At 40.8% G+C, this 26997-nt stretch overlaps 2 protein-coding genes across 9 annotated transcripts in view; one reads left to right on the forward strand and one right to left on the reverse strand.

Moving 5' to 3' along the window:
- Window positions 1–21: 21 nt before the first annotated feature.
- TBCCD1 (TBCC domain containing 1) lies at window positions 22–21362 on the reverse strand. Of its 8 annotated transcripts, none has more exons than XM_040481024.1 (9): window positions 21124–21362; window positions 16922–17079; window positions 16040–16418; window positions 12068–12223; window positions 7793–8159; window positions 5743–5929; window positions 5087–5584; window positions 3859–4009; window positions 22–1444 (listed from the first exon to the last, which is right to left on the reverse strand). In XM_040481024.1, the coding sequence occupies exons 2-8, from the start codon at window positions 16927–16929 to the stop codon at window positions 3880–3882; spliced, it is 1725 nt and encodes a 574-aa protein (XP_040336958.1). In that variant the 5' UTR covers window positions 16930–17079; window positions 21124–21362; the 3' UTR covers window positions 22–1444; window positions 3859–3879. The 8 variants fall into 8 exon arrangements, with proteins under 8 accessions (XP_040336958.1, XP_040336957.1, XP_040336956.1 ...); XM_040481023.1 differs by lacking the exon at window positions 21124–21362 and adding an exon at window positions 19356–19461; XM_040481022.1 differs by lacking the exon at window positions 21124–21362 and adding an exon at window positions 18897–19336.
- Window positions 21363–21724: 362 nt separating this feature from the next.
- Window positions 21725–26997, forward strand: part of DNAJB11 (DnaJ heat shock protein family (Hsp40) member B11) — a 23783-nt gene continuing 18510 nt past the window's right edge. Inside the window, exons 1-2 of the mRNA XM_040481028.1 lie at window positions 21725–21997; window positions 24652–24808. Of these exons, the coding sequence (XP_040336962.1) occupies window positions 21930–21997; window positions 24652–24808 (225 nt within the window). The 5' untranslated portion in view covers window positions 21725–21929. The remainder of the gene's footprint in view (window positions 21998–24651; window positions 24809–26997) is intronic.

Raw genomic sequence — 26997 nt, forward strand, 5'->3', positions numbered from 1 at the left:
ATAATTTCCAAAACACGCGTCCAAAACTCCAGTGTTTCTTTATTGAATTCTCTCTTGAATTCCATCTTAAAATAAAAACTATGAACCTCAATTAGAATTAACACACATTCTGAGGGTTAATTTCCACTTTAGAAAGAAAAGATCAAGCCCTTTTTTAATACAATTACTAGTTTAATGACCAGTGAGCATACGAAACAATGTTTATCAGCAGATTCACGTAATAATTTAATAATTATTTAATAATTTAATAATTATTTTCCTTTATCTTAAAGAATATAGCTTTCCCAATCAAATGTAAACTTTATTTTGATATCATATCAAAGAATGACATTGGGAATTGCAAGGGAGCAGAATGCATGACCCCAAAATGTGCTACTTTAGCATGTAGATTATTTGGAGCTGAAGGCAAACAAGACCCTGCAGGTTCAAGAAAAACTTTTCCTCTCCCTTAACTATCTAAAATAATTGAGACAGGGGGCCTGGCCCAGAATGGGAGCTACTACTAGAGAGAACTTTTAATCTAAATGACTCATCTGTAGGACAAGACAAACATCTAACCGCCACACATCTGCTCTTTTTATCCTGAGAAGTACCCCCCCCCCCACCTTCAGGCCCACATCCCACCCAGTCCTTAGCTCAGGGTGGCATAGTAGCCATAACCGCCTGACTTATTCCTGGGGCTCCTGTCCTTAGGAGGCTCCCATAGATATGTAATTAGAATTGTTTTCCTCCTGTTAATACGTCTGATGTCAATTTAATTAGTCAACTAGCCAAAAGAACCTAGAAGGATGGAGGAAAAACTCTTTCCTCCCCCATAAAACCTTTTCTGAAATTGAAAGTAAAGCTCTTTTTCTCAAAAGGAGAAAATTACTTTTTAGAGTTTGCTTATTGAAACTTGGAAGCACAAAATGAAAAATAGGGGTTTTACACAATTTCATTGCTTCATACTTTTAAGGACTAAAATATCTTTGTATAAAACTATCTCTGCTATACTTATACACCAACAAACTATACTTTCATTCCAATTATTTTTTAAAAGGAGTAGCAATTTCCTTTCAAATAGTTACACAGAACTATAAAACTCTTATTTAACTCTAGAAAGGATGAGACCCTTTCGTCATACAAATTAAAATGTGAAGTTTACTTGCAAATCTACACTCCATCACTTTAATATTAACGTAAATACGATGAAACTGCCTTCATCAACTCCTTCATTTTGGCAACACAAAGATGAGCTTCCTGATGTTCTATAAACAATGTTTATATGATGGAAGTTCATCTAAAATTCAACATAAGCAATAACATATGAGTGTGGAATGGAAATCAAGGAATGGTCTTAAATAGGAAGGAAAAAGCCCCAATATCTCTTAAGCAGCAAGAGCATCTTCCCAGTTTAGTTTCAAGACATGTACCATCGTCCATTCATCCTCCTGTTTCCAGAGCCCTGAAGATAACAAAAGAAAAATATTAATAACTTAATTTTCTGTTGCCTTTGTGCACATAAGAAAAAACTTGCATTTGTAAAATCATATAAATCAAGGTCAGATGACAGTTTAGAGTGATAAGATACATAAGGTTTAAGGTTAATTATATTCTTCTGAGGGTCATATTAGTTCCTAATAGAAAAGACAATCATATACAAACATGAAAAAGTGGCTGTCTATAGGGATTAGTCTAAACTAAGATTTACCTTCTTCTTTCCAAAGGAAATGGGAATTTTATCAGATTTCCAATTCTTAATCTCAGCATTTATTAAATACTATAAAATTCTTTTTTTTTATAAAAAGTAATACTTCAAAATGCAAACAACATATAGACAATAAAGAGTAAGTTTTTGCAGTTTTGGAAAACAGTTCAGCAGTTCCTAAAAAGGTTAACCTATGACCTTGCAATTCTACTCCTAGGTATGTACCAGAGAACCGAAAACACACATGCACAAAAACACTTGTGCACAAAAGGAACATAGCACCATTCACAATAAACTTGAAAACAATTGAGAAGGGAAATGCCTCAAATCTCAGATCGAATGATGAACAGATAGACCTCACTGTGTTTATCTAGACACTGGAATATTATCCAGCCACAAAAAGGAATGACCTACTGACACATCCTACAACACAGATGACCCTAAGATCACGATGTTAAGTGAGAGATGCCAGGCACAGAGGTCACACGTTGTAGGATTCCATTTACAGGATATGTCCAGAGTTGACAAATCAAGAGACAAAAAGTAGCTTACTGGTTGCCAGGGACTGGAGAAGAGAGAAGATACTGGAGGTGGAGGAATAAGGAGTGCCTGTTAACGTGTACGGGGTCTATATTCACGGTGATGAAAATGTTCTGGATGAAAGTTGCACAAACTTGTTGACTGTATTAATAAAAGCCACTGAATCCTTTACTTTAAAAAGGTGAATTTCACGGTATGTGAATTCTATATGAAAAAAAAATTAAGAATGTTTTCTTTCACCCTAGACGTCTAGCCTTGTTCCTCAAAGACCACACTTTCAGTAATCTCTTTAAACCCTTTCAGAAGTTTTTAAGGCATGTAATTAGCACATAACCATGTGTGATAATCCCTTTCTTTTTTGAAAACACACAAGGCAATATTTTACTCCTCCTCTTCTGCCTTCACCACTCCAACCCCCCAGTTTAGAGATGATTCAGTATCAGCACCCACAGATATACCTTATTCTTTTTCTTTTTTTCCTTAAGTAAGTGCCATGCCCAGCTTGGAGCTCAATGTGGGACTTGAACTCATGACCCTGAGATCAAGACCTGAGCTGAGATCAAGAGTTGGACACTTAACTGACTGAGCCACCCAGGTGCCCTATACCTCATTCTTTTTAAAGATGCATTCTAGAACATGGATGAACCAATTCATTAGGCACCGGCCCTCTACTGGAAAGCATCTGGGTTGTTTTCCAGTCTGCAGCTATTTCAAACAATGCTGTAATGAACTTATTTTTAAAAAAGATCTTTACATAAATGAATGTATCTGTAAGATAAATTCTAATCAGTGAAATTGTTAAACTGGCAAATTCTAAGAAGTGAACTTGCCAAGTCAGAGATTGTGCGCATTTAGAATTTTTATTTTGTCAAACTATCCCCCCAAAAGTTTGCACAAATGTCCACGTTTTCCAGCGGTAAATGAAATGTCTTTCTAGTGTTGTATACCACCTTTGGATCCTTGTCAATCCAATAGAGGAAAAAACGTCTCTTAAATTACTTATAAGTAAAAGTGAGTATCTCTGTGTTTGTATTTTTCTGTGCACTATTTATTGACATCTTCCGTCTGTTTTTCTGTTATTAGTCTTTAAAAATACTTCAAAATAGAGAAAAGCAAACTAATCTCTATTTTAAAAAGAGTATTTTATATTTGGATTACATTAAGTTCTGGTAAGTTTGTCTGTATCCACACTCCTTCAGTATTCAAATCTTCTTCATTTGGATTAATTCTGGTAATTTATTAATGTTCATAGGTGCCACTAACAAAAATTCGCTGACTTAATTGATCTGTGTGTAGGGTGATGGGAAAGATGAAAGATGTGTTAGAAAGGTGAAAGAAAACAAAAGCTATGAATGGGGAAAGTAGTATCTTTGGAAGTACAACCTGTATTGGGCAAGAAGCAAAAAGAGTAAAACTTGTCCATTGTATTTGCCCAGTATTCCACAGGCTCCACTTGGAATATTTTGGTTGGTCTTCTCACTGTAAAATGCAGTAAATATGGGTATGTCAAGTCTGTATATGCTGGTGGGAGTGATGGGGGGAAAGTGGCAGTGGCCAGTAACCTAATATTCTGTACAGTTTTTTTGGCATGCTTCTAAGATTTTCCCAAGATAATTTGTTCTAATGCCCACCAGTGTTTCCACGTAGGAGTCTTATCCTGCTGCTTGTTTGGAGCCTGCGGCAGGGGGCACCAGACTGTCCAGCTGTTGGCGATGTCCTGTATTAATCAGCCACTCATAAAACTTGTTCTCCACGAGTACCTGGAACTGCTTCCTCTGATCCCTAAAAGTGCCGTCACGAGCAAAAATAATGTAAGAACGCTGGTTCACGTTCATTTTCCTCCAGGTGATTGTAAAACGCTTTAATGGGATAGACATTAAATTGTGTCTAGTTATCCAAATAACTGCTCTATTGAGTTCTGTACATTGGAGCACTACCACCACCACCAAAAAAAATGATAAAAACAAAAAAAAATAAATATAAATATAAATATATATATATATATATAGGTCAGATACAATACAGTATATATAAAAGTATTCTGCACACTCCTCAGCTTCTATCCAAATGGTGCTCATTCTTCCAGATCCAACACAAATTCTTACTTCTTCCACACATCTTCCCTGACTACCCATGCCATGTTTTTTGAAACTCTGTTAACCATACAGTGTGTCCCTGGCTTCCAGAGTTCAAAGACTAGTACCTTGAAATAAAATTTTGTGGTGAACATAATAAACCATCATCATCTACTATCACAGCATGTAATTTAAAAATAAGATATTTTAGCACCCCAAGTTTAGGATGATTATAATTCCAGAATAAAAGACAATATTTTAAATGGATGAAATTTAGCTTTGTTTTAAAACACTATACTTATTTTTCACATTTTACGGCAGATTAGGGAAAACTTTGACCAAAACTAGCATCAGTCCTTGGAGCAGCATTAGGAATCCACCCCTAGAGAGTCGGTCTGTGGTGGATGCCAGGAAATCTGATTTCTAGCAAGCCCCTTGGATGACCTTAACACACAGCCAAGGTTGACAACCACCGATAGAGTGTAGAGAAGTAAATTAAAAACTAAGCCGATTCATTCAAGTATTGGATTATGTGGCATAGTCTATACATGACCTTTCATTTATAGAGTCCTTTATCTGTCAACAAACTTAAGCTTCTGAAAAGAAGCGAGTCTAATTCTTGGGCCTCTAAGTGCTCCCATCTCCCAACCAAACAGCCTGGAATAGGGACCTTAAAAGACACACTCTATCTTTCTGATTACTTTACCATGGCTGTAAACATGTACAGATTAATTTTCCCGTGGAATTTTATAGAAGGCAAATTCTTCCTCTAGAAAACACTTACTTTGTCAAACGAGCCTCCTTCACAGTTTTCTGCCAGATTTGTATCTTCTGCTCTCTTTGACGCAGTGCTTTCTGATACGCATACGGAAGCCCCCCAGGTATCTCTGTCGTATCCCCTTCCATTTCAAAGGGGATAATAAATACATAGAATTCACAAGGTGGTAAGAGTCGGAAGACACTTGTGTCACTGCTCTCTCTGCACACAATCATTGGATTATCCCAATAGTTAGGTACTGTAGCAAGGCCGGTCCTGGCCATGTGATCCTCCAGCATTGGATAATGGGTGTGAAAAGGGGCCAAAGTTACTCTCTGGTTTCCAGAGAGAATAAGTGGGCGTGTAGGCGTCAGAATGTGAAAGACGCAACCTGCCGTGGAAGAGATGGACAAACGGTGGCAGGCAGCAATGACTTTAATGTTGTCACAGCTGTGGAGGTGAAGAGCAGTCTGTACGGGGCCCAAGACAAATGTGCTATTCCTGCACTTCTCAATGGTCACAGATCTGTAATGTGAAAAAAAATCAGGTGAACTCCCCAGTGAGAATAAGTGAATATTGTGCTACAAAACTATTCTCTGATAGCAAAATCAGAGGACTAAGACGATCAGTCCTAGTCCAAAGAAAACGTCAGAATATCAGAACACTGTGGAGACTGTGCTTACCGTAAGGGAGACAGCAGATATATAAAAGATTCGTTGCAACGATGAATCTTTACGTGTGCCCCCACCAGAGTATCTGAGCTCTTGGCCAAGGTCTGCTTGTAAACCTGGCTCATCACCACCATGCGGTGCATCCTAGGGGCCACATGGGTATTACAAGCAATCTTAGCTCTTTTGGTCGTCCCTTCAACTATGTAAGAAAAATATAAATAAGTGAGATAGTTTCAAATCAAAGAAAACAACCATATGAGGTTACGTATGTCTACGTGTGTATACGGGTCTAAAATTAGATACATACAAGGTTTGGGAAAATGTTAGATCTGGGCTTTGGGTAGGGAGGTGTTTGCTATACTGTTCTCTGTGTTTCTCAGTATGTTTGAGATATTTCATAATTTTTTGTCATAAAATTTTTTGAAACCTATAATCCATTCAAGATTGCCTACAGATCTAAGGTTTGTTTCATGTGTAACCATTCAAGTAATACACCTAAGTTCACATGGCCAGAAAGTGACAGAACTGGCCCGACTCAAATAACTCAAATATCTTCTCCAAGTTGACTCAATTTATCATCCCAGTCCTGAAATAATCTCTTTAAATTGCCATAATACTAATTTCAATCCCCTCCTCAGCTACTTACCACAGTATTCCATGAATTCTATTTGGATTCAGGTCTTTAATCCCTAGATCATTAGTGACTGAGAGCATATTTTCCTTTCACACACAGTGCCTCACACACACGGACACTTAAAACATCTGTGCAGGGGTTACCCTCCTAACACAGTCTCGCCATCGTGTGACTGGCTTCTCAGACTGTGCTTCCCTGCAAGCCATCAGGATACCCTTGTAGATAAATGAATACTGGCCAAATAGGAAGAGGTCACAGAAGTATGTGATTCTTCTTTTTTAAAAACAAAACAAAAAAACAACTTACTGCTTCCTTTTATTAAATAAGTAACACATGGTTATTGTAGAAAAATTTTAAATAGTGGCCAAAGAAGATAAAAATTATTTGTGATCCTGTTATCCACCACCATTAACATTTCGGTATAATCCTAAGAGATTAGATATCCTCTTTTTCCTACTAGTGACTACCGTTAACATCTAAACAACTGCTTGAGCCTATATTCTTTCATCAACATCAAACATTTATGTAGTATGTCCTATATATTTATGGCACCCTTAGACATCTGGAAGTCTTTGACCTCCTCTAGAGCAATAGCTTGGTTAGACACGGAATTCTTGGGTCACAATCTTTTCACTCAAGATTCTGTATATGTTGCTCAATCGTTTTGTTTTTTGGCATTATAAAAATTTGATACAAAACTCATTTTTTTAATTACATGGAGCCTATTTTTTCCTTTATCTCTGAAATTCAGAGATTGTGGGAGTATATTCTAGTTTTGGGGTTTTTTTTCATTAATTTTGCCTGAAATTTGCCTCAGTATAGGCACCTACTTCTTTTTAAACTTCCACCCGAGCCCCCTTCTCTTAAAACTTCCACCTGGGCCCGAAGTCATACGGCACCCGAACCTATCCTGGACTGTCAGGAATAGGCATTTGATGTGACCAAGGCCAGGATTTTCTTTACTGTAACTTGAGTTTTCCAATGTAGAAAAATCTAATCTGTTTGTGTCTGTGTGCCTAGATAGGACCCCATCTCTACACCAACTGTCTGACGCTGTAACCGTGGAAAGGCCAAATGCTGCTGTGGTGCATGGAAAACAGGAAAGCCTTAAGCAAAGGAGCATGTGAGAGGGCAAGGGAGAAAGAGTCTGAATAAAGAAGAGCAGAGAAAGAGAGGACTGACCCAAGTTGGAATTGCTGTTAACTGTAACCACAACGATTCAGAATCACAAATCAACTCTCTGACTCTTGCTGCCTTGACAGGAAAAGGTCATAGACAAAAGAGAAATGTTCCCTTTTCTTCTCTCTTACAGTAGCAATATTTTTCAGGTCTTCTACAAAAGATGTAGGACTATTAATACACCAGAAAACACACACTTCCTTCACTTGTCATCCAATTTTTAATATAGATGAAAATACTGAAAAATACCTTGGTGAGCCCAAGCCAATTTCTTTCCAGACTTGAGGCAGGCAGATGTACCAAATGGATTCCCAGTCAAACAGGTTCTCAGCCAGGCTTCCAGCTTGTAGAAAGAAAAGGTCTTAGAGAGCCTTGAGAAGCCACTTTCTGCATGTAGTGGTTGCCACAGTGCAAGTTCATGAAGTGGATATATCTTCCTGGCTCCACTCACTGTACCTTCAATCAGAAAGCTGAGGGCCACAACAGCTTCTCGAGAGACGAGACTACTATGGGTCGAATGAAATGATGCAGTGAGTTGTTCTGGATCTAAAAGCAGCTCAAGGAGGTCTGACAGATGATCATAGACAAATGCTTGGTGACTGTAATCATTCCAGTTCTAAAAAATATCAAAATAAAGCACACTTAACAAAGAGATTCTACAAGACCTGAAAGTATTGTATTTTAATTGTTTTTTATTTATATTTTGCCTCATCTCCTAAAAAGCATTTAAGGTAGCAATGTACACCTCATAAAGATTTTTTAAATATATGTGATAGGTATAAACAGATTCTCTGCCTTCTTTGGCTAATTCAAAAGTAATACTAACAGCTAATCCTTAGTGTGTGCCAACCAGTAAGTGTTATACAAACCTTAACATATTTAATCCTAGCAACAATCTTGCAAAAGATGCCATTACCATGCTCACTTTACAAATAAGGAAATGGAGATAGAGAAAGGTTAAGAATCTTACCCAGGGTCACAGAGCTGGTAAATACTCTAGGTTTCAGATCTAACATTCGATGAAACACTGGGTTTCCTTTTTTTAATTTATTTTTATTTGTCATTTTGTCTATTTGAGAGAGACAGCAGGGGAAGCGGCAGAGGGAAAGAGGGAAAAATCTTAGGCAGAATCTTAACCTTAAGAATCTTAATCTGATTCAGGACTCAATCCCAGGACCTGAGATAATGACCTGAGCTGAAACCAAAAGTTGGATGCTCAACCAACCGAGCCACCCAGGGGTCCCATGTTGGGTTTCTCTACTTACCTTCTCATATTACAGGAGGAACTTCAAATTCCACTGGATGAAACAATGCAACTGATCTTACAGTAGCTAGATTTAAGACAAGTTATAACTTTTGGAATAAGCTTGGAGTTGGCAGATGTCTCAGTGACTTGGCTCATTCATTTGACAGATATTTTGTGAATATCTCTTATGTGGTATGAGCAGTGTTAACTGATGAATTATGCAAATTGGCTAGGACATAGTCTTGTCCTCAAGGAACTCAGAGTCTATGTAGTGGAAAAACAATATAAGCGAGCAACTATTACACAGTGAGATAAGACCTAGGGCAGAGATCTGTGAAGACATGCTAGGAGCATGAGAGGAACAAGGAACTCCCCTTGGGCAAAAACAATCATTGTGGAGTGCTGTTTGAACAGATTCTTAATTAACGCAAACATATTTTTAAAAAAGGCTTAGGTCTAGGGAACACCATATGCAAAGACCCATAGGAATAAAATTACCTGCTGTATTCAGAAAACTGGAAGTTCTGGGTGGGATTTAGGAAGCATGCTGGGAAGTGTCAGGTAAAGTTAAAATAGTAGGCAGGGACCAATCAGGAAAGGCCTGTAGGAAACCCTAATAAATACATCTGGGCTTTATTTTGTGTGCCAGGGACTTTAGGGCTATTTTCTAAATAGCTGTACCCTTTTTTCTTTTTAATAAATTCTCATTTGGGGCGCCTGGGTGGCGCAGTCGGTTAAGCGTCCGACTTCAGCCAGGTCACAATCTCGCGGTCAGTGAGTTCGAGCCCCGAGTCGGGCTCTGGGCTGATGGCTCAGAGCCTGGAGCCTGTTTCCGATTCTGTGTCTCCCTCTCTCTCTGCCCCTCCCCAACTCGTGCCCATGCGTGTGCTCTCTTTCTCTCAAAATAAGTAAATAAATACTTAAAAAATTAAAAAAAAAAAAAACGTCAAAGCAGAGCTGTCACTCTTCATCTCTCATTGCATCCTCCTCACCCATCATAGGCCCTGAGGTGGCCCCATGGAGCACAAGATGAAAACGGCAGTGACAATGATAATTCATTGATGGCAGCTTTGGCAGGAGACAGATATAATCCTTCTGCATTTAGAAAGTCCAGTGTAGTGGGTGGGGTGCAGATTAAAAGCAGAGTGACCAGGTAGGATCTAATTATGGAAGTCAAGGTCCCTCCACCTCCAAAATGTCATTATGGTCTATATAAGAGGAAGAGACAGAGTTTTATTATTTATGTATATATGTATCTATTTAAAGATTTTATTTCTTAAGTAATCTCTATACCCAACGTGGGGCTCGAACTCACAATCCTAACATCAAGAGTTGTATGCTCTACTGACTGAGCTAGCCAAGTCTTCTGAAAAGGGATAGACTTTTCAATTAGAGTTATTTTGGAGGCAGAATCGGTAAGACTTGACAAATAACTAGGTACAGGTGCTGAGAGAGTGAGCATCGGAAGCTGGTGGTAACTTGAACTGGCATAGAGAATATACGTTAATTTAAGTAAAGGGAGATTTTACTGTAGGCACACGTGGTCATCTCCCAAACTGAAGTGTAGGTAGGCCTCATAAGAACTGGAACTGGAAGGCTACCTTAAACCTGGTTCTTTCTCAGAGGCTGATGTCTCTACATGTCTGTTCCATTCTACTCTTTTTCTCTGATTACCTCAGTTTCTAATCCCTCATAACTCCAGGTGGCTATTCTGGTACCAATATCACTTGAGCCACCAGCTCAAGCACCCCTCACAGACTGGTAACTTCTTCAGTTCCTGGGGCTACTGATGGGGCCAGGTCATCATTTCCAATCAGACCAATTTCACATACATACCTATGAATGGGTTACTCTAGTCAAGGGTCCATCTTTGGTCTAATCAGTTGGGAAAGGTCATGCTATAGCACAAACTAAGTCACCATTTACTGGTGCTTACTATGAAACAAGTCTCATGCTATTATATTAGTGAATTCTCACAGCCATCCAGAAATGTGCAATATCATCCCCACTTATCGAAGAGAAGCCAAGGCCTAGAAAAGTTAACTAACTTGCCCAAAATCATGTGATACCAAGTGGCAGAGCCAATTTGAACACAGACTACAGATGGTTCAAAACACTGTCTCTATACGGTACCCACTCAACAGGAAATACATGTGGAAAGAGCAGACAATTATTGGCCTTTCTAATACATCTGGACTTGGGCATTCTGAAATTAAGGTACAGATAGGGCATCTGCGTGAAGAGGGGAATCTAAAATGCAGACAAACTCAGGAGTCATTGAGATATATAAAGTCATGGGAAGAGAAGAATTATGTTTAAAGAATATGTCTAGTGTGAGGGGGAAAAAAAAAAAAAAAGAATATGTCTAGTGAGAAGACAAAATGGCCCCAGGCAGAATCCGGGGGGAAAAGCAGCCTGTCGGGGCCAGGGGGGGAAGCTCATGAAGAAGAGTGAGAAGGAAGAATTAAAAGCAGAACCAGGAGGGAATAGCATCATGGAATATAATGGCGGCCAGATTTACTTGAAAAAGATTATAAAAGTACCAAATATCAGAGAGCTTTTTGTTGTTGTTGTTTGCCTCAGAACAATTTGTGTGTGTGTGTGTGTGTGTGTGTGTGTGTGTGTGTGTGTGCGCACCTCAGAACATTTTTAAGGAACCTGCGCATGGCAGTAATACTGAGGTCTATGTTTTCCTTAAAGTTCTTCAGAATACTTTTACATAAACGGGTAAAACCATTTCAGTTTTCCTTACTAAGACAGAAGAAATAACACAATTTCTAAAACTCACAACATGAGGCAGTTAAATTTAACTTCTAGGTCATCACATCATATAATATTACATAAGCATGCTAAGCTTAAGCATACTGAAGCACATCATTTAAACATATGAGAAGATATTTTTACAGAAGTTTTGTCAGTAGATCTCAACAGACTTTGCAAACTCTACATCTTTTCATTTATCCTACCTTAGTCAAATAAGTAGATTCAAATTCATTGACATTTGCAAAACTGAGAATTCTAATGAGAGTACAGTGAATAGTTTGCCCAAAAATCATGCAATTTTTGGGTCACCAAAGGAGCAGAAATCACCTATTTCGACTAAGACTGAAAATATTTATTTTGTTTTATAATAAGGAAAAGAAATGAAAAAAGCAAAACAAAACAAGCATGCCAGCAAATGACTGGCTTATATAAGTAATCCTAACACAATTTTTAATGAAGACAAATCATCTTCCTCACAAATTCCCTTTCAGAGGAGACCAAAATTTAAACAGTACCTTATTATGGCAACTGGATTTTTCAGCCAAGTCAGGAGACTGAGATCTATTTCTGGGACTAGGCCACTCTTCTCCAATCAAAGATGTCCTCAGGGAAACCTTGTTTAACTGCTGTATATATAAGAAGAGCAGAAACTGTAGGGTGTCCACTGAAAGCTGTCCAAGAAGAAAAGAGATGATGAACACATGTCTTTAAACCACACCAGTCCAGGGACACCTGGATGGCTCATTTGGTTAAGTGTCTCTCTTTTTTTTTAATGTTTATTCATTTTTGAGAGAGAGAGAGCACACATGTGCGCATGAGCAGAGGGAGGGGCAGAGAGAGAGGGAGACACAGAATCTGAAGCAGGCTCCAGGCTCTGAACTGTCAGCACAGAGCCTAATGTGGGACTCGAACCCATAAACCAGGAGATCATGACCTGAGTCGAAGTCGGACGCTTAACTGACTGGGCCACCCAGGTGCCCCTAAGTGTCTGACTCTTGATTTTGGCTCAGGTCATGATCTCATGGTTCGTGAGACTGAGCCCCACATGGGGCTCTGCACTGACAGATTCTCTCTCTCCCCACCCCCCCTCTTTCTCCCCCCCCACAACCCCCCTCAAAATAAATGAGTAAACTTAAAAAAAGAAAATCACATCAGTCCCTATTCTACAACTAAGTAGACATAGTAAAATAAATTCACAACAGTTTGCTGATCTTAAGAACAAAAATGTAGAAACTTGCTAGCATTTGATATGTAGGTCTCTGATACCTAGGAGTTCCTAAAATCAATTAAACTGAAGTCACCTACCTTCTTGGAAAGCTATGTAGCATCTTTGGCTGTAGACATTCTCTCCCAAAATTGATGAAGTGGATAAGATGAAGTACATACTTTTAAAAAGTATATTATTTCAAAAGTTTAAAATTACAATTAAAAAAAAGGAAACACTTTAGTAATTTGAATAAATAAATTAATGGAAGAAAGAAGAAGGAAATTTCACCAAAATTTGGAGGTTGATGTAACCTAAGACTCACAGACTTATCAACAAAGTTTAGGGTATCAATGCAACACTTGAAATTGTATGTAATTTTTTGGTGTATGTACATTTTATAGGGGGGTAGGACTCAGGTTTTCATCAAGTTCTGCAAAGAGTGTGTGACTTAAAAAAATATCACTGGTCTGATAGAGGTTTATAAATCATTTCGTATTTGAAAAAGGGTCTGGTTTGAAGCTCAGGACTTGAAGTTCATGATTATCCTCAGATATCCATTCCCATGCACATACAGGAGGCACACAAAAGTAACACATCTGGTACTATAGCTATAGTATAGCTAAAAATCACTCTACCTAAGAACTTAAAAATATAGAATCTCAGGATCACCTAGACCTACTCAGTCAACTGTCAATGGAACCCCATGAATCTACCTATTAAACGTTTACTTTCTTACTTTACTTTTTTGAGATAACTGTAGATTTGAGATTACATGCAGTTGTAAGGATAGAGAGACCCCGTGTACACTGTATTCAGTTCCCCATCTTGCAAAGCTGTAATACAGTAGCACTACCAGGGGACTGACGTTGGTGCAGCCAAGTTACAGAACATTTCCATCAACACAAGGATCTTGCATGTTGCCCTTTTATAGCCACACTCACTCCCTACTTCCCCCTCCCACACCCACCCCCTCCTTAATCCCTGACAATCACTTATCTGTTCTCTATTTTTGTCATTTCAAGAATGTTATATAAATATAATATGTAACCTTTTGGGACTGGCGTTTTTATGGTCAGCAAAATTCCTTGATTTTCTACATACTTCCATTGACTAATTATATGTTATCATTATTCCTTCATATACCTTCCTATTCAAGAGACTATAAGATCCTTGTCTTTTTCGTTTTTCTATTCCTAGTAATTACCATAGCACATAGCACATAACAAGCACTCAAAACATGTGCAGCTTCTTGAAGGTTTCATTCATCTCTGTATCCAGCATCCACTACTGTACCTCACACATAGTAGACACTCGATAAATGTTTAATTAACGAATAACTATACTGTTCTTAATCTCTTGGTTGCTTGCGACACTTTCTTTCAGTTTCCAAAACCCTGCTTAGATATTACCACATGTGGCAGAGAGTGACTAGTACTAACTAAATATACCTTTGCTTTTCTTCCTGGGCACACGACTACATAGTATTTCCCAGCCTCTCTTGAAGTTAGACATGGTATAACCGAGTTATAGTCAATGGAATGTGAGTGGATTGACATACACTATTGACTCTCCCAAAAGAAATGGCAGTAAAAGACTCCGAGACCCTAGTGGACATGGCTAGGAAAAATTGTATCATGCCTGCAATTATTCATTTCCACATCCTCCAGGAGGCTTTTGGGTCCGATACATGGCCATCGGAGTTCTTTACCTCCTGTGAGGTAGTTTATCTCCCCAACTTCCTGATTTCAGACATGGACATAAGACAAAGCCTTAGCCAATGGAATGAAAGTCATTGCAGTCTATGTCACATCAGAGCCAAAGTTTTAAGAGGCACTGTGAGCTTTCTCCTGCTCTGCTGCTCTTCCCTTCTGTCCTAAGAATAGGCATGACCAACACAGAACATGTTTCTTCAGCCTGGGTCCCCAAATGAGGAGACACATAGAGCCAAGCAGTCACCTGGAAGAGAGGCCTAGCTAAAGTGCAAGCTGCACATAGAATGAGCAAGAAATAGGGGCGCCTGGGTGGCGCAGTCGGTTAAGCGTCCGACTTCAGCCAGGTCACGATCTCGCGGTCCGTGAGTTCGAGCCCCGCATCAGGCTCTGGGCTGATGGCTCAGAGCCTGGAGCCTGTTTCTGATTCTGTGTCTCCCTCTCTCTCTGCTCCTCCCCCGTTCATGCTCTGTCTCTCTCTGTCCCAAAAATAAATAAACGTTGAAAAAAAAAAAATTAAAAAAAAAAAAAAAAAGAATGAGCAAGAAACAAACCTTTGTTACCATAAGCCACTGGAATTTCACTTTTGTTTGTTTTTAACTGCAGCAAAGCTAATACAATTGTGGTTCCAAAAGACAGATGACTAGATCCCTGAGTTATTGCTTGGACAACAGCAGCCTAGAGATCTGTCCAACCGGATGCCCTGTGGTATACTGCTGCTTGAAGGAGAAATAAACTGTTAACTGTGCCAAGCCACAGAAATGCCAGGATTGCTTATTACTGTAACGAGCCTACTCTGATTAATATACTTTCTCTGCGAAGTCTTTCCTGATCACCGGAACTAATCACTCTCTTCCCTATTCTATTTCTGCCCTTTACATTACACTTTTACTAGTGTACATTCTACACTATCAAATAGCACTTTTTCACACACCAACCTCCCCTACTACACTATGAGCTCCATGAGGGCAGAGATGCTATTCCAATCATCTCTGAATCCCAGCACATAGCAGATGCTTACTTAAAAACAGTCGGGTGCCCTGACTGTAATGTATCAATGGTTCATAAGCACTGACTCACCTTAAAATATTTTTAACTTTCTTTGAGAGAGATAGGGCATGCGCGTGTTCAAGTCAGGGAGGGGCCGAGAGAGAGGGAGGGAGAGAGAATCCCAAGCAGGCTCCACACTGTCAGCGTGAGCCCAGTGCAGGGTCCGATCTCACAAACCATGAGATCATGACCTGAGCGGGAATCAAGAGGCGGATGCTTAACTGACTGAGCCACTCAGGTGCCCCTCACCTTAAAATATTTTTAAAGTCAATGAAAGTATTTGCTTCTTTCATTTGCTGTGGTCTTGTAATGTTTTGGAAGTAGGTGAATAGGGATTGCTAAATAAGAGCTAATTCACTAAATACCACCCAACTGGAACTGTTTAAAAAAAAAAAAAAGGCACTTTGGGATCACAATGATCATTCACCTAAAACCACACACTGCACAGCTAGTACAAAACTTACAAATAGTTTCTTTCTCAAAACAATGAAACACACATACACATACATATACATCTATACCTGATTTCTTTGCTTTTCGACTTCATCCTCAGACATGCAGTTGGACAGAAGCTCGGACCATTCCAGGCGCTCTTCTGGTGTCTTCGCTGCAAGACTATCAAATATTTCAAAGTAAAGCCACGCCAGATCCTTGGCCAACTGCAGCTTCCCACATGCAATGTGCCTCCACGTAGACCAGTACAGGCGTGGGTAAGCCCCCTCTGTGGCCCGGGTTCGCACATAGGTGGATATCTTCCTGAGATAGTGAAGACTGAACTTGGATGGAGGGGGGACTTGCAAGGCACCCACTATAAAGGGTTCTGCTTTCACCCAGAGGAGAACTCCGGACTGATCCATATTATCACTAAGGACATCTGTGTAAAAAGACTTCTTGGCATACCTACGAAACAAAAGTTTTTTCACAAACCGATTTGAACAAAACTCATTTATGCATTTTCTTTTGATTTTTTGTTTTGTTTCACTTACACGGCTTCTTTAAGGTGACCCCTCCCTTAACTATTTTAAGATGTACTAGGTCAGTTTAAAAAGCAGATCTAGTTCATCAACCAAGAGCAGAATTCTTGGTCAGATCTCACTCCAACCCATTTGAACAAGAAAAATTTTGTGATGAAACAGAATTATCTTCCTCGAATTGTTTGAAGTGGTTGTTTTAGGAAGAGTGTAAATGCATGAAGTATGAGTTCCTGCTCAGGAAAGGAAGAAATGCGTCATCTCTTCACAGGACATCTTTGCCTGCCCTGAGGGGGAATGGTAGTCAAAATAAGGGGGATAAAACTTCCAAGTCAAATCACTTACACATAGAGGATGGTAGGTTAAAATTTTGGATGTTAACTGACATATAGTTCAATATGAAGCACTAACATGAGGCAGATGAATACTCACACGAGCATAGGCTGCAAAAATAGATCATCTTTATTCTCTGTAACAGTGAACCCGTTCTGGCATATTCTTTGTGCTTAGTTCAGGTGCAGTGCTTTTAGATTTTGCTTGTTGGTTCTTGGTTTTAACAACAATATACAATTTTTATGGGATAGTTCTAGCTAAAAACAGAAGGGGAAGAAATCATCCACTGTCCCACCATCAAAGGGAAACTAGTTAACATACTCTTGTGTTTCCTTTCTATCTCTTTTTCTACACAGACGGGAGGTTAGTTTTTGAATTTTCAAATGTGCGGTAATACCATATATACAATTCTGTTATTTTAAAAGTTCATAGCACTCTAAATAAATGTACCCACATGTATTCACCTGTTCTCCTATTTTCAGACATTACGTAGGTTTAAAAGTTTTCACAAAAACAAGGCACGCAAACTACTGATCATTGTTGAAGCGGGGTGATGAGCACATGGGGGTTTATTCACCTATTCTACTTTTGTGTATGTTAAAATTTTCCACTATAAAAAAAAGCTTAAATGTAGGTGAAGGGTGAAAGGGATTAAGAGGTACAAAATTCCAGTTATAAAATAAGTAAGTCACGAGGATAAAAAGTACAGCATGGGGAATCTAGTCAATAATACTGTACTAACTTTGGTGACAGATGACACCCACACTTGTGGTATTTTTGTAATGTACATAGTTGTCAAATCACTACGTGGTACAACTGAAACTAATACAATGTGTATCAACTATACGTCAACTAAAGTAATGAAGAGTTTAAATGTTATAATTAATGCTATATTACTATCTTTCTGTGTATTTTCTGCACTATGATTATTTCTGGGAAATTTTCCAGATGTGCATTTGTGAAATGAAGTAAATGACATTTCTAAAGCTCCTGATACATATTCCCATTGCTTTCCAAGATGACTGTATCAAACTGTATCATCACTTGACCAAGGGGTACCACTTGACCATTGAGCAATCCTCAGCATTAAAAATATCACTTTAAAAACCTTCCTTATACGACTGGTGGAAAATGTTTTATTGCTATAATTGTATTTTGCCTTTCATTCCAAAAAAGGCATGTGTCTTTGGGGAATTATCTGCCCCAAAAATAACTGACATCAGTCGAATGCTTAATACCTGCGAGGTAGCACGCTAAATATTTTTCATTTTCACCTCCTTTCGTTCTCTCAACCACCTGGAGATAATATGATTGTCCCCATTCTCAGATGAGAACACTGAGGCTTAGAGATGTCAAGGGACTTACTCACACTCTTAAGATGGCACTGTTCTGGATCAGAATTCAAGTATGTCTGACTTGAGAACCGTGTTATTCACAAATGTACTTTAGGAACCCAGTTTGGGAAGAATCTCCGAAAACGGGACTGGATCCAGGAGAGGATTACCAGAATGAGTGGCCTTAGATGTGAGGCCACAAAGGGCCAGGTAAAGGAATGTGGGAGCATGAACCCGAAAGAAGGGTGTGAGAGGCTAAACGACAGCTGGCTTCATACAAGGGAATGGCTTAGCGTTGTTCTGAGTAAAAGAGATCGGAGTTAACGTGAGAAAGATCTCAGTTCGCCCCAAAACGGAAAGCGACTGCTCTGTGAGATACTGAACTCCTGTTCCTGACGTGTGCGACCAAACGCCAGGGTACGAACTCTCCATTTAACTGCGAGACTCCAGACGGCTAAATTCGTAAACAAACAAGGGCTCTGTGGCTCTCAAGAGCAGCCCCGGGGAGGGCTGGGGTTGGGTTTTTCAGGCGGGGACAGCGGCCTGAGACCACAGAGGTCCTCTGGGGACTTCGCCGACACCTCCGATGTTGTCCGGGTTCGGGGCCGCACCAGCTCCCCGGCCGGACTCTGGGAACCGGGATGGCCCAGCCGACAGGCCCCGTGGCGGGCCCGAAACCGGGCCATCTCCAGGGCAGCCTCCCCACCCTACCTCCCTGGCGCCGGCCCGCGCGCAGTTACCTGCGAAGGCACGGCCGCTCCGCCGCACCCTCCGCGTGCCGCCGCGCCCAGCTCACCCGGCCCAGCCCCTCGCCCGCCGCCTCCTCCACTGCGCAGGCGCCAGGCCTCGCACCACAGAGAACCGGAGGCCCACGCAGCTAGAGCGGCCGCCAGGTTCTCCCGCGGACTGAGAAAAACTCGGCTGAGGCCGAGAGTCCCCGGTGCTGGGACCTGGAGCCAGGCCTGGCCGCTTTCTGGTGCCGCGCCTCCCCACGCAGGGAAGTAGCAAGTTTTTTATTGCTCCACCCAACCAAGGTCAGCCAGTAGCTGCTGGTGAGGTCAGCACGCTTTGATCAGTAATATAACAATGATAGTTTACGTTTGTAGTGTTTACTAGGGGCCGGCAATGTGTAAAGCACGTTTATGTGCTATTATCTCAGTCTTCCCAAGAGCCCTTCAAGTTAAGTACACTTGACTTACTGAGAAGTAAACTAGAGGTAAAAGAGGTCTAAGTAATAGACCCCTAAGGTCACACAGCAAGAGAGCTCCCAGGATAGAAACCCAGGCCCTCTGAAGCAACCCCCCAGGATTAGCTCCTTAACTTTGTTAGCTGTCCTGCCACGTTAGGGCCTTCACGAAGCTTTTTTGGATTCCACCCTACAGAAGACATCACTCCTTCCTCGAAGCCTCCACGTAATGATTTTTAGCCATTTCCTGGTTTCTTAGTTCGTTTATGGCCTCTATAGGTGTGGGAGATACAAAAGTAAATAAGGCGATAAAATGCAATTTAGTTTCTCTTTGATGTGGCAGGCGTTTTCCTGAAAGCAGTAACCTTATCTTCCTCTTCCCTCTATGAGTCAGGAGACAGGGTCTTTGGATTCAAACAGATCTGGGTGAGAATTCAAGCTGCACCACTACCTTGAACAGATTCTGTCACCTCTTATGCCTTTGTTCCAACAGCAATGATTATTGAGCACAACTGTGTGTCTGGCACAGTGCTAGGCACTAGGACCACAGCAGTGAACAAAATAGATAAGATCCTTTTTTGGAGTGTATATTTTAATAGGAAGAATAGATAATATGTATTAAGGAAAAAATTGGACAATTTCAGATATTAATAAGTGCTATGAATTTGGAGGGGGAGGTAGGGGGGTCAATGCTGAATTTGAGCTGAGGACTGAAGAATAAGCCATCATATGAAAATCGCAGTCGAAGCAACTTTTACTCTGTGGCAGGCTTCATTCTAAGGTGCTGTTCTATTCAGGTGTGAACAAAACAGTCCAGGTTCATGCTGTCTTGAAACTGGCATCCAGTTGTGTGAGTGTGGGGGATAGGGATGGAAAAAAACAGGATGGTGTAAGAGTAAGGGACTCAGTAGAGGCTGTTTTTGATTGGTTGGTCAAGGAAGTCTTCTCTGAAGTAGTGACATTCCAACAGATTTGAGTGGAAAAAGGAGTCACCCATGTTAAGAACTAAGGGAAGAGTGCTTCAGGCAGAGAGAAAAGCTAGAACAAGGGCCTTAGGGAGGAATAAGTTTGGTGTATTTAAAAAAGAAAAAAAAACCAGTTTTGCTGGAACATGGTAAGGAGTATACTAGGTGCAGGTACAGATCATCTTAAGCTTTAAAAATTCTTTTTCCAGCTTTCTTGTGACATATACAGAGTTTTACAAGCTATCATAAAGAGTTGGGGTTTTATTTTAAATGCAGTGAAAAGCCATTCGGGGCTTTTGAGCAGGGTAACGACAGGATCTGATATGTTTGTAAAATATCATGGGGATGGGGGTCAAGAGTGAACACGAGATACTAAAATATTACGAGTGGAGGCAGGAAAACCACTTAGGAGGCCTTGCCAAGTGAGAGATGATGTGACTTGGCCCTGAGAGGTAGTGGAGATGTACAGGAGCGGAAAAGATTCAGGATACAGTTTAAAGGCGAAGATTTGGATAGGGGACACAAGGGGAGGAATCAAGGTAGACACCTACAATTTTGTCGTGAACAAGTAGGTGGTGATGCAATTAATCAGATGAACAAAAGCAGGTGGGGCGAATCAAAGAGTTCTCATAAGTGTGACGAGAGTTATTCGTTGCGTGTTTACTGTGCAAGACGCTGTGCTAGACGGTTTACAGCTTTTCTCCCTTTAAAGTTTCACAACATTGCCAGTAAAAATGTTTTGCCTCAGGTTTGTAAATAAAGCTTAGGCTAGACTGGGGGGGGGGGGAGGGAGTATGGGAGGGGGGATGTTCTCACCGCTAAGAAGTGGTGGAAGCCGAATCCGAACCTAAGTATGTCCGCCTCCATAGCCTCTTCTCCGAGAAACCCAGTCAATTTTCTTCCGGGATTGTTCGAAGGGGGTAAATAAGTTCTCCTAAGCAATTCGTCCGCCCTACGTTTGGCGTAGAGTAATTGTCTCCGCCCATTCCCCCAAAGTCCCTCTGCTCCCGCATCCAGCTCAAAGCTGTACATGAATGAAATTCCGAGACTTGTAACCGAGGTAAGCCCTCCCTCCCACAATTGGTCAGTGCTGCAGGAGGAACTTCGTGATTGGTGGAGAGTCCGAGGAGGCGGGCGGGGGGAATTCCTATACCTCGGGTGCCCTCGCTTGGCATCGTTTCGCCCCGACCTCCTTTTTACGTCGATTTCTACGGCTCGCCGCTACCGGGCCTGAGCGGATTCCTGCGGCGGCGCGATCCTCTGACGTTTTCTCCTCTAATAGGCCCGGAGCTGCGGCTGCAATTCGGAAGCCTAACTGGCCGCCCGCGCCTCCTCGGAGGTGAAGTGTACTGCGCTGATTGGCTGCGAGGCGCCGGCCGCGTGTGATGTCCCGAGCAGCGATTGGCTCTCGCCTGCTAGGGGCTTCTCTCCCGGGGACTCGGGACTCCCGGGAAGTGGACTGGCAGGGGAGGGGGCGAGCTAGCTGTAGCTCCGGACCGAGGAGACCCCGGTGTGAGGCGGCCTCTCAGCGCCGGGTGGGCTGGTGAGCCGACTCGGCGGCGGAGGAGTCTGTAAGGAACGCGTGGGCTAGGGACCGGCACAGAGGCCGGCACAGAGAAACCATGGCCCCGCAGAACCTGGGCACCTTCTGCCTGTTGCTGCTGTACCTCCTCGGGGCCGTGATCGCCGGGTGAGGAACAGGCACCCGCGGGCACGGGGCCCGTGAGTCGGTCAGTCTTGGCTGGGGTAGAGGGAGCGTTGCCAGACTGAGGGAGTGGAGAGGGGCGTTGCTGAGGTGAGGCGGTGGGGGCAGAAGAATGTCTGGTGTGGGCCAGGCCAGCGGGCTGGAGAGGAGAGCAGTGGGTGGCTCGAGTGAGAGGAGCTTAGGTCCAGAGGCCCTTAGAGCTAGAGTTGCCCAGAGGAGTGGGATTTGGATGCAGTGCCAGACACACTGTGGGGGTGGGGGTACTGCTGAGCTGGATGGAAAAGGGGACCATATTGTGTTGAGCCTGCATCGAGCCATTGGAGGGGCTGACATTAAAGTGGGTGGGTTATTTTGCGAGTCTGAGTGAAAACGTGAGAACAGGTAGGAAAGCCATGCTGGGACTAGAGGAAATTGGATTGAGGGAGCAAGGCAGACGCTTTGGAGAGTTCTTGAACTTCCCAGCTTCTTGAGATAATTGAACCTAAGCTGTCATCATGCCTCACTGTCTCTCTCCATGGTACATTCTTGAGAAGCTGAATACTCTTATGAGCGGGAAGAGCATTTCACCAACAGGTAGTGAGCTGGGATTCAAGACCACCCACCTCACTTACGAATTATGTGACTCTGAAGGAACCACCTAAATTCTTATCTGTAACATGAGGGTAATAAGGTTCCTCCTGTAGGAAGGGAATAGGAGCACCTGAACTCTTAAGGATCCTTCCATCCTTTTAGATCCATGATCTTACAAGCCTGGTGACCACGGGATATGATCTGCCAGGCTCATATTTTAGAATGTGGGGAAATAGTAAAGTCTTAGCTTCTAACAATTCATAAGTTTCTCTAAATGGAGGAGGTGCTACTTAACAAAGCTTTAAAATTGAAAGTGCTTGTTATTTCTTAAAAGTTTTTTTCCCCCGTGCACATCTGCTTAAACTTTGTTGTCTTCTTTATCTTGTGAAACATTTCAAATTTCTTAAAAATTAACTTCTAGGTAATGCTTGTTTTTCTTAGTATGTTTTTGTTAGTACTTAATTAAAGCAACACATACCCTAAGATATTTAAACAAATGTCAATATGACTACTGTTAATTCTTTAGCTTTAAACATCAGCCTTTTATAAAGAAGTCTTTTGGGAACTGTAATATTGATGCTAAACTATGCCAGTCATCTTTTCCCTGATTTTTTTCTGAGCTGTTACTTAGCCGTTTTATATTATTATTATATTTATACTATTATATTGTTATTACATTACATTATTATTTTTGTATTATTCTAAGTGAGACTCATTCTTTAAACAGCTCTTTTGTTATTAATTTTAATGAACCTTTTGATTTAGTCCTTGTCATCAAGAGATGTCAGATGTTTGCAGATTTTTTGGGAGGAAGCTAACGCATCTAACTTTCATGGAATCCCTTGGGAGTGACCATTTTACAAACTTCTACATGAAATGATTAAATGACTTTCCTAAAGTGGGACTAAGAGCTTATGGAATAATTTTCTCAGTGTGGTGGCTTATATCACCTGGCACCTCAATGCGTTTTATCCCCACTACGTTTTAAAGTCACCATCACTGCTAACATTAGCGTGTCCATTGTGCACAACTTTCCCATCCCCTTTGTTGAGAAATGCATTTTCAGAATAACTTTCGGTGGCTCAAGTGACTCTGTCAAAAGGAGTAGGTGTTTGTGAGCATGTTTATTCATTTCATTCTATATATATATATATGTGTGTGTGTGTCTTCTATGGGCTCCAGTCCCTGCTCTGAAAGTTTATTATACTCTGTTGTATCCATTGGCCCTTCTTGCAAAGATTCGTTTTGTAATTAATTTGGTTCAAGCATAGTCCCGTGCAAGGTGGTCAGTGGTCAGCCCTTATCTCCCACATACATATCATGCCATGTGTATATTTGTAGCTTCTGAGACTTACAGGCTCCTGTATGTGGGCTTCAGCAGCTGTCTATAATTAAGACTTGACCATGACAAACTAGTATAACTACTAACAATGACTGCAAGATTGATACTTCCGCTTTTAGCAAAAAAACACACAACTCATACATCCAAATAGATGTTATTCTTTCTTCAGGGCTCTTACTGGGTTTTGGCTTAACCTCCATGTTAGCCTCTGAACTTAATTTCAGTCACTTCATGTTTAACATTTCAAACAAAGCTACTACTAGAACATTTATGCGATGTAATCTTGTAAAGAAAATCGCCCTTTGAGGTTGTCACTTGACCTTAGGAAACAGCCAGAAGTCATTTAAAGTCACTAATAGAGGGAATGAAAAAGGAGAGTTAATTTGATTATACGGTTATTGGTTGAAAGTAACACATATGACCATAAATAATAGTTTTCTTGCCTGAAGATAGTTTTAAGAGAAGTATACCACAGATGTTTTGAATAATTTCAGCAAAGTTCAAAAAGTACATAGGCTGTCATTGTGATTGCTTCAATGTATAAGAACTCGTTACAAATTCCGAGGTTTCTCTTTGTAGTCATTCTTTTTTGTGCATCACGTGTATATCTTCATTTTCCTACCTCTTCGCTCATTCACAGACCTAATGTAAAGGAAAAAATTTCACTTTGAAAAATGTAATGTATACTTCTTTAATGAAGTACCCTTTCCCTCTCCCTACTCCCCAGGCGAGATTTCTATAAGATCTTGGGGGTGCCTCGAAGTGCATCTATAAAAGACATTAAAAAGGCCTACAGGAAACTGGCCCTACAGCTTCACCCTGACCGGAACCCCGATGATCCTCGAGCTCAGGAGAAATTCCAGGATCTAGGTGCTGCTTATGAGGTGAGTCAGTAAAAAGGATGAAATAGGAATGAAACCTACAGTTACAGAAAAGACAGTGTAACACAGAGTAGCACTCCTTTCTTTCAGGTCACTTCTTTTTCAAAATAGACAATGGGTAAACGTAAAATCAGTGTTTGCTGTTATATTGTACATTAGCGTTAGCATACTGCCCTTTTCTGACTTTTCCCCAACAGTATTTGTTTTATTAAGGGGGGTCATGTTGAAAAAGATGAAAGAATGATTGATAGATTCAGGAGTAGACTGATCCTCAGTCGATCAGTTTGAGAGCTAGAGCCAGAAATAGAATCAAAATCTGAATGAAGATTGCAAATCCACATGCCCACGTGGACCAGACACACAGCGTGCAGGGCGGTTATAAGATAAAACATGACAGTGGCTACTCTGCCTCCGTATTGGGATTCCCTATTAAGGGAACGATGAGGACTGTGACAAACTAAAGCCCTCTTGCCCCCTTTCAAGGGAAGCTGTTTTTCAACCCCAGCGAGTTTTTGCCATGTACAAATGGAAACATGGTGTTGCCATTTAAAAAAAAAACATGGTGTTTTTATTTTAAATTAAATGAGAAGTCATTTAATTTTTCAGGAGAAGTGCTAATCCAGATTTGTATGTACTTCTTTTGACTGGAACATTTTTGTAACTAATTTGATTTAAAAATTTCTTTTTTGTGCTGATCAAACAAAACACAGCTACAGTTTGCAATTTGCAAACTAATCTGGAGAGGAAGACACTTTCAATATCATCTCGTTTAATCTACACTAGGTCACCATAAAATATAGAGCTGGGCATATTCTTATTTCCATTTTCTTTTTTTCATTTTTAATAACACTGAGGAATATTTGTTGAATGCTTAATAAATTATATACTATTTGAAAAATTTATACACAGATTCTTTCAACACTGTGTTGAAAAAATCTTATAAATAAGTTCTGATAATCTTTTGTCTATTTAAATTAGGAATTAGCTGTTTTTCTTTTTCTTTTTTTTTTTTTTTAATGTTTTTATTTATTTTTGAGACAGAGAGAGACAGAGCATGAGCAGGGGAGGGGCAGAGAGAGAGGGAGACACAGAATCCAAAGCAGGCTCCAGGTTCTGAGCTGTCAGCACAGAGCCTGACATGCTCTGGGGCTCAAACTCACGGACTATGAGATCATGACCTGAGCTGAAGTCGGAGGCTTAACTGACTGAGCCACCTAGGTGCCCCAGGAGTTAGCTGTTTTTCATGTGCTGCAATTCACCTTTCCTCTAGAAATAGATTAAGAGATCAGGGTAGGGAGGGGTTCCAGGTTTAATGAGGTATAGTTGACAAAACTGTAAGATGTTTAAAGTGTATGTCATGATGATTTGATATATGTATATATTGTGAAAGGATTCTGCCCATGTAACTAACACGTCTGGCACCTCACTTGTCTCTTTTTATGGTGAGAACATTGAAATTCTGCTGTCTTGGCAGATTTCAGTTATACATTCCAGTGTCGTCATGCTAGTCACCATTGCTATTTTCTAGAAGGACACAGAAAAAAATAAACTCTGGAAGTTATGGAGCTAAAACTTTTGAATTCAAGTTAAATCCCTGGATAGTGAGAAGGCTGGAAACAAATCTGAAAAATACTTTAGTAGTCAGAAAAACCCAAAAGGAAGAGATCCCAAGGCCTAAGTTAAAGAATCCACTGACCTGAAACAGTGACTTATACCTAGGGGAAACCTAGGCCTAATGGGATCCCCCTTTTCCTGTTGATACCTTCAGGGATCCTATATGACCAAAATTCCTAACCTGGAACCCACAAATAAACTTGAGAGCGTTGGTGGATCCTCTTAAATTAGGCAGAACATTTTGTTTCTTGCTGATAATATAGATTCCATATTTTGCACTGTATTTCCCATGAATATTCTCATTGTTTGCTAAGAACCCAATAGTCCAAAATATTTTTTAGGGAAGCTGCTGCTAAGAATTTACCATGTTCTTTCAAGTCTACCATATTCTTTTTTTTTTTTTTTTAATTTTTTTTTTTTCAACGTTTATTTATTTTTGGGACAGAGAGAGACAGAGCATGAACGGGGGAGGGGCAGAGAGAGAGGGAGACACAGAATCTGAAACAGGCTCCAGGCTCTGAGCCATCAGCCCAGAGCCCGACGCGGGGCTCGAACTCTCGCGGTCCGTGAGTTCGAGC

Source organism: Herpailurus yagouaroundi, unplaced genomic scaffold, assembly GCF_014898765.1.
Source record: "Herpailurus yagouaroundi ecotype Mexico unplaced genomic scaffold, PumYag 159, whole genome shotgun sequence".
NCBI lineage: Eukaryota > Metazoa > Chordata > Mammalia > Carnivora > Felidae > Herpailurus > Herpailurus yagouaroundi.